Consider the following 13,055-nt stretch of genomic DNA (forward strand, 5'->3'; position numbering starts at 1 on the left):
ATCCATCAATATCCCTCCATCCCTGGGACGACCCTCTTTGGGTAGTGTAATCAGTTTGGAACCTGCTGCAGAGACAAAACAGCACAAAATGTCCTCAGTGGAGAAAGCCTTTAGTCAACCACTGTTTACACTTGCTCGTGGGCAACTCAGAAAAAATAGAAGATGGTATAAGGAAAACACATTCGTTAAAAACAACAACAAAAGATAATGGAAAAATCTCAGAGTCCAAGTAATTGTTCTCAAAACCTATTCCTGACGCTGTAGCAATGAACTGTCTCCTGGAAGCACAATCAGTTTAATTCAACCGTGCAAGGAAAGTATGACTAGGAGTGTGCAGGCAAGGTCTGTGCAGCTCAGAGCGAAAATGGCTCCATTCTTGCCAGTCACACTAGATGAATAAAGACAATAGGGAAGGAGAGGGCCAAGCCAGGAGGGCCACAATTATACTATATCAAGTCCCAGGCCTTGCAAAAACGTAACCTTAGTGATACAGAATAAGGAACAGAGCAATTACCCAAGTTTTCTGTGACCCTGGAGAAGGATTTCTTTTCCTTTGATCTCTATGCAGATGCATGCCATTCCCAGCCTCATAAACCAAAGATTTACGATGAGGTTCACCCTAGTGCAGCTCTTTGTAACAGATCTTCCTAACCACGTTATGTCACCGAAACGATGGAGGAAAAGCTTCGTAGAGTGGTTAGTTGCTCTTTGTTTATCCGCCAAAACGAAACAATGTACAAAAAATTTATGTAGAAATGATGAAAGCAACAATATTTAGTAAGAGGTTACCTTTAGGAAGCCAACACGCTGTCTTCCTACTTCATGTTGTTAGAAGGAAGAATTCATAACACCAGCCTATCTTTACCTCCTTCCTGAATGACTTGACCAATGGCTGTTTGATTTTGTTGTTTCAGAAAACATTCTCTCTTACATTCCATTAACTGCTCAAAATCCTGCCACATTTTAATTTGCTTCATATTTGGCCCGTGACTTTCCCGTACAACTTTCTGCTTCTCTCGTAATTTCTGTTAAAAATACAAAAACATTAGATTTTTGGAACAGTTGTACGCCACAAAAGTTGCTTACATAGGCAGCTTGGAATGACAAAGGTTTTTATATGCTACTGAAATATTATTATCGCTCCTTGCAAGTGATAAATGCGTTAACACCTGGGACTCATATCTGCTTTGTATGGATTGACAATGACAATGATTTCAATGTTTTAAAACTGTCTAAATAAGTCTTGTCTATTTCAGAAGTTATGCTAAAATTCTTAGTTCATTTCCATACAGAGCTCTTGCAGTATAAAGCTGCAATGAATTCATATCATGATATTATAAACATGAAATTAATGTTTTACAATGAAACCCGCTACTGATTATTAATAGTGGCAGCCCAAACCTGTAGAAATCGCTCACAGACTCTCTCATAAAAAAAGAAACTAATAAAAGAAAGATGTTTAGCATGAGTTGGTAAGCCTAACCTCGTCCATGCTGATCTGAGCTTCATACAAGATTAAAAATGGACAACTGCTTTTGTTTAACACTGCTGTGCTGATGATCCCCTGGCCTTTAATAACAGTGATAAGGCTGACAGGCTCAAAATTTATTGTCTTCAACAGGTTGCTTTATATACAACATAAAATTTGAGCTGGCACAGTTTGTTATGCCCATGTTTCAATTTCTTATCCAAATGGTTTTCAGGGAATGTGCTGTCACGTTAAGCTGTTTGACTATCTTTTACAAGCGGCTCATGCTATACTCTGCAGGAAATCAAGCCCTGAAGAGCGAGCATGATCTCTTTTCAGGGTATTAGTTACCAATGCCAGCAGTAATGGAATTTTCTTTGTAGGCTGCAATATGCTTTTTATAAAAGACTGACCACAGCCTTTGGTAATAAGACTCACAAAAATATGAACTGTGCAATGTTTTTACAAGGTAAAAACCTCATTCTTACCTTCCCAAGGTTTTCTTGTTCAAGGATCATTCGTGCATACTGTTCTCTAAAGGAAACATAAAATAATTTTATGATTTTATTCCGTTCCATGAAATAGAATAATAGATTAATAGATGTATTAATGTATTAATGTAACAGAATAATAGAATAATGATGCAAACATGAAAAATTATGAAAGTATTGGGAGGTTCATAAATGAGATAGAAAAGGAAGCATGAAGAAACTTTTTTGTCATTGGACAACATATCCCTTGACATCAAGGATCAGATCTCTCCGATTCTCTCCATTGTGCAGTTGGGAAAGGTGATATCGGATCAGTTCTCTTACATTTTTGAAGCAGGCATGATTACTGCTCCTTCCAGCTTGAAGACAACAGCAAGATCATTTAAGGTAAGACATACTTGACGTCTTTTTAATAATGCATTTATCCTGGTGGTATTCTGAGGTTAGCCAGCGGCCTCATTTGTACAAGCATCAGAGTTTACAAATCCACAGCCTGGAATTGCTGTGAATGTAGCGTTAGAATGGGTGGGAAAAGACAGGAATGAAGGGGAATAGTATTTCACCCCAGGTTTAACAAATCTAGTGACTGCAATGGAACCGCTGCGCGTTCCTCACTTTCAGAAAACAGCCGTCACATTTAGGTGCCTAAATATAGGCTTAGAAGCGTAACTGTTGACATTCATTATTAAAAATCTTGGCTGTACACCTTTGTCTGTAACAAGTGGATGGATCACTTTCTGACATATGCAAACTTGATACATGAAACCTGACAATATAATATGCAAAGCATAACAGCAGGATTCAGATAGATTAGTATGTACTCATTTTAATTTTTTTTTGAATGTGACAATAAAAAAAAATCTTTTCACTGATTCACTTGAAAAGAAAAAAAAAATCAATCATTATATTTTGTGTGCAACGGCTACACTTAGAGGTTGAGAGTTTGTTAGCGGAATACAAAATAATGCAGCTCATCTAAAGAACTTTCCAAATTACTCAGGTAGGAGAACATTGCATAAAGAAATCCTAATTTCCAGAAAGAGGTATCAGCCTTCGTGATACTAAAGCGTGACGGTTTGCTACAGCATGGTGAGCAGCCGTGTAGAATTGTGTTTCTTATATTCCTTCCATTTCTGCTAAGTACTCCAGGCTTTCGACTTGGGCCCCAGGCCACCTGGTCCTGCCTGCCACACTCCCTGCAGAATGGACGGGCCAGGAATGAAGCTCGATCATTGTATCATCTCTCACTCTGGGACAATTCTAACCAGAACAAATCAGAGTCGTCCTGAGGCTGTTCCAAGTGCTGTGCTGCAACAGCTGATCCTGAGCAATCCTCACCAAATCAAGGAGATGGAAAGCCACAGTGAATCTTCTTATTTCCACTGGCACACAGCATACGTTCACACACATTTGGCCTTAAGAACATACTGTTTTTTGTTAAGTAGAGTTTTGAAAGTAATCATCAGAAGATTAAATGTCTTTCCTAGTAAGTTTTTCTTTACTATTTATAATGATGACTGGAAAGAATGCAACTTAATAACTTCATTAAAAACCCCACAACTTTCTATTTTTAGAGAAGAAAATTAACTTTTCACATTCCTAAGAAGTGACTCCACGGAACAGAGAGTTTATATTCAATAAAGAGGGTCGGAATTAAGACATTTTTTGTTCAATACGTTGTTAGGAAAGTGCTGTTCTATTTATGGTTCATTTTTACTCCGTTTACATTCCAGTGACTGCTGAAAAATACATTCACATTCTAAAAGGACGTCTACAAAAAAAATGTATCCTCTCATTTAATATTTTGCAAAGATCTCTATATCGTACTTTGTTGTAATTCATTTAAATGCGACTGGTCTGTGACCTCCTAACAGAAGGTCAAAAATGTGTATAGTCACTGCGGGAAGGATAATTTCCCTACCTTCTGTGCCCACAGTTAGCAAGTGAAACAGGGACAGCGGAGAGTGGTAATGCTCCGTTCACATTCTCCTCGCCATACCTGGAATTACATAGCTGGACTCCCGCTTAATTCCAGCATTTGGCTTTGATGGCCCGTCTATGTGAATACTTGCATTGTGGTTGTTCATTTCCCAAGTATTTGAGTTGGAGCATTTTTTGCTGAGCATCTGTGAACAAACTCAGACCCTCCCCTTCCCTGGGAGGCCATAAAAGGACAGCGCCTGCCGTCTGACCTGCATTTCCTCTCAGCTGCGCGGCTGAGCTGTCTTGCCTTTCACACTAATGAATATTCACATCATCACTAAGATTTTTCTCACAGCCACTTCTCTTTTCATCCTGCTGCTTAATTTTGCTGTTTCATCGTCTTTCATTAGACAAATCTTTTATTTTCTACAGCCTTCCATTATTTTGTAAGATGGAATAAGAGGTTTCTTAGCCTCCACTCATGTTCTATCTCCTCATCCTTTTCTTCTCCCACCCTAACATTAGTAGTTTTGATTCTTTTCTTACTCTTATTTTTCCTACATTCTTTGCTGCATAGTGTTTAAATATTTTCATGCCTTAGATCCTGGCAGAAGGTCTCTGTGATGGGTATTAATCCAGCTCTTCATGTCCTAGTGACCTCTGCCTCATGTTCTAGAACCGCAGTTAATGCAGCTCCACTGACACCAGTACAACATGCATTGGGGCAACTTCTAGTTCATGGAGGATCTGATGGAGGAAGAAGACCTCATCTCTCAGTGTCTCCTGAGGGAATGCCTGGAGTTTTCTCACTCAGTTTGACACATCACTATCCCTGTCAATGACCCCATTCCGGAGCACATAAAATCTTGGTCAGCTACTGCCTTTTTTCACTCCACTTCACAATGAGTGAAGAAATTGCCTCTTGTGAATCCGAATGATATTTGATTACATATACTACCAACTAACTTCCCTTGTTGCCACCACTACAACAGAAATGTCCAGAAATTATTCTGAAAGGTCCTAAGAGGACAGATATCTTGGGAAATTAATTTATTCTTCCATCTCCTTTGAGAAGTGACAGACAACTACTGTTTCTCTTTTCCTGTTGTGATGTCAGCATGTTGGATGGTCTGAAGCTTTCAAATGGAATGTAGAATTATTATTAATTATCTAATTAAGCAGTTCTGTCTTTGCTTTGCCACTCAGTCATGTTTTTAAATTGTTCTGTGAATGGGACAACACTGTGAAGCATTTTGGCACATTGTACAGAAGACTGTACATGAACCAAAGCTCTGACATGACAGATTACACAGATCTTGAGCAACAATCTGTCCTGTCTCTGAAATACAAATGCAGAAATCTAAGAAAATGCCTCACATCAAGGAGCTCTTGCTATGACTTTTAAAAGCCTAAGAAATATAGCAAACTGTGGGAATGAAGATTGATGCAGACTGTGAGATGGAGAGGTACAAGGCAGAGCTGATGCCCCCTCTGCTCTGAACTAAAAATTATATACTCCATGGAGATTGCTTGGTACAGTAATGACTACACCTTTAAAGAGACCAAATCCCGCTTTCAAAACAGAGTGTTTTTCACTCATCCCACTCATTAAAAAAATTAAACAAAAATACCCTTGATCAAACCCAGCAAACACGAATTTTACAGTTACTGTTTTGATAAATATTTTCATGACAGAAATACTATGGTGAGAAAGCCAAAGACCATTTTGTAAAACTAGTGACAACAATTTAAGTACAATTTAAGTTTATTTTGTTGACAACTAATTTTTGGGGGGTCAAAGATAAAACTAGCTGGCAAGTGGAATTTCTATTTTATGCAAAATTCTGGAATTTTGAAAAAGTAATTATGAAGTTATAAAGTGTTTTGTTTAAATTTATAAATTAAAGTTACAAATGTTTTGTTTTGGATTTTCCTGGTATTTAATTTTGATGGGGCTGAACCAGCTTGTTGACTCTATTGCCTGAATGTTTCAACTTTTAGATTGTACTAAAAGATTGAAAATATACAAAATTTTAAACTGGACACTTCTACAAAAATATTTAGTATGCAGTACAGCACAAAAAGATCTGTATGACATGGTAACGTTTAGACTTCTTAGCACAGATAATTAATCTGAAATATCTCATTCTCAGAAAACATTTCAATCTTTGGCAGGACTGCATCATTTAAAACGGAAAACTACACCCCCAAAAAATCATCAGCTCAATCGATAACCTTTTTCCGCTTCTCTCCCTACCAGGCAAAGGCAAGACATCCTGAAAAAACTCACAGGATGAAGCAACTTTCTTTATATTGGAGTAAATTAAATTGAGTGTAGAGATGAAGGTTAGTACAATGGTGCACAACAGCATTCTTTCTACCTCCAGTAAGAACTGCAAATAGGAGCAACCCAAATTCCATTTAGGATGAGTATACGTTCTCTTCCATTACTCTACCAGCGATGGTGACAGCTATTATACCTGGAAGAACGTTTCCAAGAAATGGCCAGAATCTGAAGGCAGCATATGGTTGCTCTCTGAGAGGTGGTAGACCTTCTACTCCTGCATGCTGGAGTCACGGGGGCCGAGGCATTACATCTGTAGAGGCATGCTTCCTGCAGGACCTAGCTGAAGCACAGCTTCTCTGAGCTTGTGCCAAGAGGGGCTGCAAGTTATAACCACTATCTGGGGCCCATAATCTCCAGCAGGAAGGGAAAATCTTTTGGTATGTCTGAGAGAACTTGTAGGTTTACAGCAGTATATACTGGAATTCGAGATGCTTATTTTTAGATTATTATAGTGTTTCTAAATTTATCAGGTAAACTCCTCCAGTTCAAATGCCAGTGTGAAAATTGCTAACTTCAACCTCAGTTTACGAATATCCTCAAGTTAACACAAAGGAAACACATTAATATACTTACCGAATTGCCTTTCGTCTCTCCTGTGGGTCTGGGGAGACGTATGCCTTCATTTCTTCTTTAGCACGCTGAAGCTGTATTTCTAGATTCTGTAAAGAAATACATAATTAAAAAATAATAAATTATAATTCCTATTTCATTTCACAATGAACAATTTGGTGCCTCTTGTGATCTTACCCTTTTCATGCAGTTAATATAACGGTAGTTGCTTTCTTCCTGAACACACTCCTCAAGAAGTCCTTTCACTTCCTGTAGTGCAAGAATAAGATTTCAAAGGACAACATAACTGGAATCCCACGGGAGATGCCCCGTGTTGCTGTATAAACCATGAGGATCCATAATAGAAATGGGCATAATAACTGAATTGATACTTTCTTAAATGTTTATAAAAAAGACTTCTGTTAAGCCCAAAATTTAAAGTGAAAGACAATTGATTTTTTTAGATTTGCAGTTTCAGTCACAGTTAGAGATGCTAAATGATTGTTAATAGGTGTTTACTAATATTACTGACTTCTAACAGACACTTCACAAGCACTGCCAAGACTCTTGTTCCTAAGCACATCTTAAGTGCTAAACACAGTTCTGAATAAGCATTTCCTGGAACATATCTGCAAAATGTATGTTAGAAGCTACAGACATGTTAATAGTATGTTAATTGGCAATCAATAATTATACTGAAGGGTATGAAGATAGTGGGTTACTCCCATCTCTAAATGGTCCACACCAAAAAAAAACAGTAATCCAAATCGAATTCATGTGCTCTGGGTCACACAGCAGTTGTTAACTCAAAAGCTCAGTCACCACGTGATTTTCAGACCATCAGCTGGAAAACTGAATTCTACTGCTCAGCTGCAAGAGTTTGCTGACAGTCATGTCCAGCTTAATCTGTGGATGTGATTGTCATCATGTGTTAGAAAATGACTAAGATTTGTCTGCCATGAAAAAAGCCTTCATTGCTATTGTAAAATAGTTCTTACGGAAGTTCCGCTGTCATAGTAGGTGCATATGTGCATTCTTTTATTTTGCTTAGATTAAGCCATACAAAGGTACTTTTAGTGCAGGAAAAGAATTATCTATATATCCACCCACACTTTAAATGTATGCCTTTTTTTATTTTGAAATATATTCCTTATATAGGCAAGGCCTTAAAAAATTAAGTCCAGATAAAATTCACAGCCGGTGATCTAGCGAGATAAAGCAGATTCATATAAACATATTAATACTGTCCACACCTTAAAGAATTGTGCTGGTTTAAGTACCTCTCTTCATAAAAGTGCTACAGTTCAAGTAATGCGTACACACGAGCTCTTAGCTATACCTACACGGTTGCATTTTTAAAAAAACTGTTGTATGCAAGATGATCACGTTTAATGAAGTATCCTTGCCATGAATTTCAGTGTATTAATTATCCATTGGATTGGTTGCTGATTTAATTAATCTAGTAAACGCATATAAAGATTTGTCTTGATAAATTAATCCTTATTTTATGGTCATATTCTTTCCTAACAGATACTATGTAGGTCAGCAGGATTTCTGGCAGATGCATCTTCTTTTATGATATCCTTGCTACTTGAAGCTGGATGTCGGTGGATGGACTGATGTACCACTGACTTCATTTGTTGCTTTTCAGAACAGATGTGTGCGACCGTAGCTCGCCCACAGCAGCTTCAGGCATGATTTGCATAGTTGTGGTTCACCGTTGACTCATTTCCACCTGAAGTGGATTTGTACTTTCCACATCCAGCGGGAAAGCAGGGAAAATATTGTACCTTAGTGAGTAACATGTTGCACAGCTTTTATTAATATGCACGAACAAATCACCATCTTACCTGTTCCAGTGTAGAGCGATTGCTCTCTAACCCCGCCGCACAACTGTCGTATTGGATTTTTTTTTCATCACATTCTTGAGTTAATTCCTTATGTGAAGAGGGCAAAAGGGTACATAAATGAAATCTTCAATTGACTGACATGTGACATTCAGGCAGACAGTGTTCTTGTCGGTCTCACACACCAACCTCAGCTATTGGCACACTCACAGACACTTACATAAACCAAGCGGGCGCACGGGTATTATTACACACAGGGAAGCCACTAGCCTCCACTCGCATACTGCAGGATCAGCTCTATGCACCACAACATAGCATGCAAATTTCCTCTTTGCAGCCACATCCACAGCTTTAATGCGGTAGGTTAATAGGGCAGTGTTTGCAAGAAGAAAGGAAAAACAATTATAAAAATAGAAATTAAGAAAGGATTAATATACTTGCTACCTATGAAGAGCCAGCTTCGTAGTTGTACGCAACAAACGCCTTAGCTGGATTTCATTTGCCGACACTTTTAATAGAACCATTAAAAGTAAATTTTCTGGAAATTTGGTTGATAGATAAATGGATAGCTCTATTTACTTCTATGGAAATGAGCCAACTTATAGCAGCTGTGGACCTGAATGACTTTTTTTTCAGCTCTCTATAAAATTCTGAAAACAAATGGATAAATCTGTCATTGCTACAGACTAATATAGGACTTAGATCAATGTATTCTACTATTTGGGTGAGACATTATTTGCAATCCATTGAAAAAGGAGAGCGTTAGTTGAGATCATTAGTGCCGAGATGCAGAAAAAGCTTTGAAACCAATTTGAAAACTAATTTTCCAATGATTTTGAACTGTGATTTTTCCCCTGGTGTAGTAATTTTTTTTAATTGCTATAAAGGACAACATTTTCAGCCTGATTTTGTGCATACACTGTCAGCTTTTATGAATTCCAGTCTTTTACATGTCGCCTGTTGCAAATCACTGTTGACCCATTCTGCTATTTCCAACTTTTCCTTTAAGGGTTATGTCTTCGTACAGCACTACAGAGAGCTGTAAATTAGACTTATTTGTGATTCTGACTTTATTCACATAGAATAAGTGTTTCTGCTAACCTGGCACTTTTGACGCAACTGTCTCAGTTCTTTGATAACAGGAGCCAGGCTTGCCTTCTTCTCCGCCACCATAGTGTTCAGTTTTTTTACCTGATAGAGGGACAAAATACTACATATTAACACTATGATACTAATAGTGCATTTATATAATTAGGACTGTGAAAAGAAAGAGAAGAAAACCAAAATATGGAGAGAAAAAAATGTGCGATAAAGCCTGAGCTATATATAATAGGAGTTCAGGCCTAATTAACAAAGGGAAAGAGCCCACCTTGCAGTGGGGTCACTACCACAACTGAGACAAATTCTGCTCCTGTTTTTTCAAGTGACAACTTCATAGAGAAGTCAGTCCAGAAGACAGCCTGTGTGCCAGGCACCTAAAGAGCTTAAGGAGTAGGGGAAAATGAAGGAGTTGCATAGAGGTGGACTGAGAGAAAGAAAGAAACCCTTAGGAAAACAAAAACCAAACAACAAACCTGCATAGGTTAAAGGAAGTTTGAAAATGCTAAAAGAGAGTCACTTTAAAATATTTATACTGAAAAATTCAAATTTGATCCAGCTTTCTATTTGACAGCCATTCTGTCTTAATTATACCACTTTATTTTAAAAGTGCCCTAATGATTTCAAAAAACACTATTTTGCTTTTTGCTCTTTTATAATATTTTCAAATTAGAAATTCAAGCGCTGCCTTGCTTCTTTGGCTATGTGTAAAGTTAAATCAAAACACGAGCGATCTAAGGGCAATTGAAAATTAGGCTATAGAGAAAAAGACAAGGTCTTTAGGCATATTAAGTATTTTCTTTTAACAAATGCTTAACTCCAGTGATTTACAAACATTTTAGAAAAAGACTCTGTTAAAGATTCAAGCCATTTGTCTCTTTCAAATAATGTGCAAGAACAAATAAGAAACCACTTCTGAAATCACAAAAAAGTAAAAAATTGATGATCAAAAGACTTGATATCCCTAATGTTTCTGAAGGAGAGGAAAATAGGACTTATTTGTAGGATTAATTTTTTTTTTTTATAATTCTAAATTTATTCTTCATACATTAAAAGAAATACACATTTTAGTAAACTTTTTCAAGATTACCTTTGCAGATATATACTGTTTGAAAATTTATATATATATATATGTAAAGCTAGATTAAAAGCAAATTAAAAACCCAAACAAAAATATTAAACTTGGGTTTATAGGCTGAGGAACCAGATATTCAAATTGAGGAAACGCAATAGCTTAAGACAAAAATCACCATTTCAGACATGTTATCTAGTGTTCGGCCTTTCATTTCATCCATTTCACTCTTTACTGCAGATACTCTTTCCAGCTCCTCCTGGGTGTAACTATATCCAGAAATACCTTTCTTGTCTTCAATAGCTTGCTGCAGACACAAAAAATAAATGCCGAATGAGTCCATTAATTGAGTAACATAGCAAATTCCTTCATTGTGCCAAATTATTGTAAGAAAGCAGAAAAGGTAAGTACTGAAATCAATTTATTTTAAAGATGACTAATAATCTAGCTGCCAGAACAACAAACTTTTTATCTAGCCCCTGTACAGTACAATAATAACAACTTTCTGTAAATACACTATTTGGTCATCTACTGCCCAATAAAATTAACCAAAAGATTCCATAAAGTAAAGTGGGCTTTAGGTCAGGCTCTGAAGAAGTTCAATACGTAAAATCCAGGTCCTTAATCTGAAGATGTAGCTAATTATTTTTTAAACAACTGTCAAGGAAAACCAAGTAAGTATTGTATTCGTGATAGTAATACTAATACCATCTTACCGAATTCTAACATTACATTACATAAACTTTACATTTAGTTATATGTTGATGTCATGGTCTTTAGCAATGCTTGCTCGTTAAGTATGTAAGGAGGGTAATTTCTGTAATCTGAAAGCTCAGAGTTGATTAAAGCATCCACAATTTGCTAAAAAGCAAAACATTCATTCTTGAAAGTGCCATATATGCATGAACTCCAAGTCCGTTATCCTCAAAAACCTTTTACAACCATATATTTAAGACAAGATTTGTCTCTACTGACAGCAACAGCTACCACGATGGGAGCATTTTGTAGACTTCAAAAGCAGTGTGTAGTTTGACAGGGCGTTACGCCCAGGGCTAGAAAAAGTGTATTTGATTCTGTGAGGAAAAAGTGTGCCTAGTTCTAGCGGTAAGAACTTTATGAAGTCAAAGCTCTGTAATTTTACTACAAGGTAGTTTAGAAAAGGTCAGACTTGAACGACAATATACTGTTGACCACGTGTAGGCACTTCCCAGAAAAACTTCTAGTGCTTTGTCTCGGCTGTTTTCCCATGAGATAAGTAGTGTCTGTTAGTTATCCTGCTGTGAAAAGACACATCCACCTTCCTTCCAGCTGAGCAGCAATCACGAGAAAAAGCTCTGATCCTACTGCTCAGGTGCTTCTTTCTACCCAGGTAGCAGTTCTGGGTTTATTTTAATTAAACAATGAATGCCCTCTCGAAACAGCATGACATCATCCACTGCAGCTATGTGAATATCTTTCCAAAGTCCATCCCATGTATTTTCACACTTTCCATTTTCTTTTAATAGGCAAATACTTTCATGTTTAAAAATGCAAAATATGTACATATAAAAACACAGATATAAAGTAAATAAACCCAAAATATTTTGATAACAAGAATACTGGTATTGGAAGAAAATACAGCAGTAGATTTTTGTGAACTGAAAAGGGAATCTCTTTGCATTTGGGATGCATGCATATTCCTCGAATGCTTAGTTATGCTTAGCAGAAATCCTTCTCCTGCTGATCTGGCTTAGAAAAAGCATTCATGCACTTTCAAATTTTTCACTTACTGTGAAACACATTTTCTTCTAAATATTCTGGGGTTAGAATGTTTCCTTCCTGCCTGCTCTTTTTTTAAATACTTTTCCTATACATTTTGCAGCAGTAACTTGAAGCCTACTTGCTGTTGATAATTCTCAAAGCCCTTACTATGTATGTGGATACCAGAACCCAATTTAAGAACCCGGCCTCGCTCTAACTGGAGTTAGTGAAGATTTACCATTGACTTTAAAAAGCAGGGTCAAGCCCCTCAGTCTGAAAAGAAATTGCAGAAGAGTCATGACTGCCTGTAAGAAACAGTTGCCGAACATAAAGTACAGCAGCTTAGCATAGTCACAGACAAAAATAAATTTTATACCCTAATGACTCTTTTTCTAATGACAGCAGGAGAGCTGAGGATAATATACATTAGAATCTAACAAAACAACATCCATCTTCTTATATAGCTGTTATCAGGGAAGGAAGGGTGATGGACCGTGGAAGCAGTAAACGCTTGTATTAC

At 37.1% G+C, this 13,055-nt stretch overlaps 1 protein-coding gene across 1 annotated transcript in view; it reads right to left on the reverse strand.

Moving 5' to 3' along the window:
* Positions 1 to 538: 538 nt before the first annotated feature.
* Positions 539 to 13,055, reverse strand: part of IFT81 (intraflagellar transport 81) — a gene marked incomplete at its 5' end in the record, with an annotated part of 42,038 nt that continues 29,521 nt past the window's right edge. The window contains 7 exons of the mRNA XM_082491546.1: positions 539 to 1,025; positions 1,957 to 2,002; positions 6,803 to 6,888; positions 6,977 to 7,048; positions 8,629 to 8,715; positions 9,727 to 9,816; positions 10,974 to 11,102. Coding sequence (XP_082347672.1) covers positions 843 to 1,025; positions 1,957 to 2,002; positions 6,803 to 6,888; positions 6,977 to 7,048; positions 8,629 to 8,715; positions 9,727 to 9,816; positions 10,974 to 11,102 — 693 coding nt within the window. The 3' untranslated portion in view covers positions 539 to 842. The remainder of the gene's footprint in view (positions 1,026 to 1,956; positions 2,003 to 6,802; positions 6,889 to 6,976; positions 7,049 to 8,628; positions 8,716 to 9,726; positions 9,817 to 10,973; positions 11,103 to 13,055) is intronic.

This window comes from Vanellus vanellus (assembly GCF_965231255.1).
Source record: "Vanellus vanellus genome assembly, chromosome: 16".
Classification (NCBI taxonomy): Eukaryota; Metazoa; Chordata; class Aves; order Charadriiformes; family Charadriidae; genus Vanellus; species Vanellus vanellus.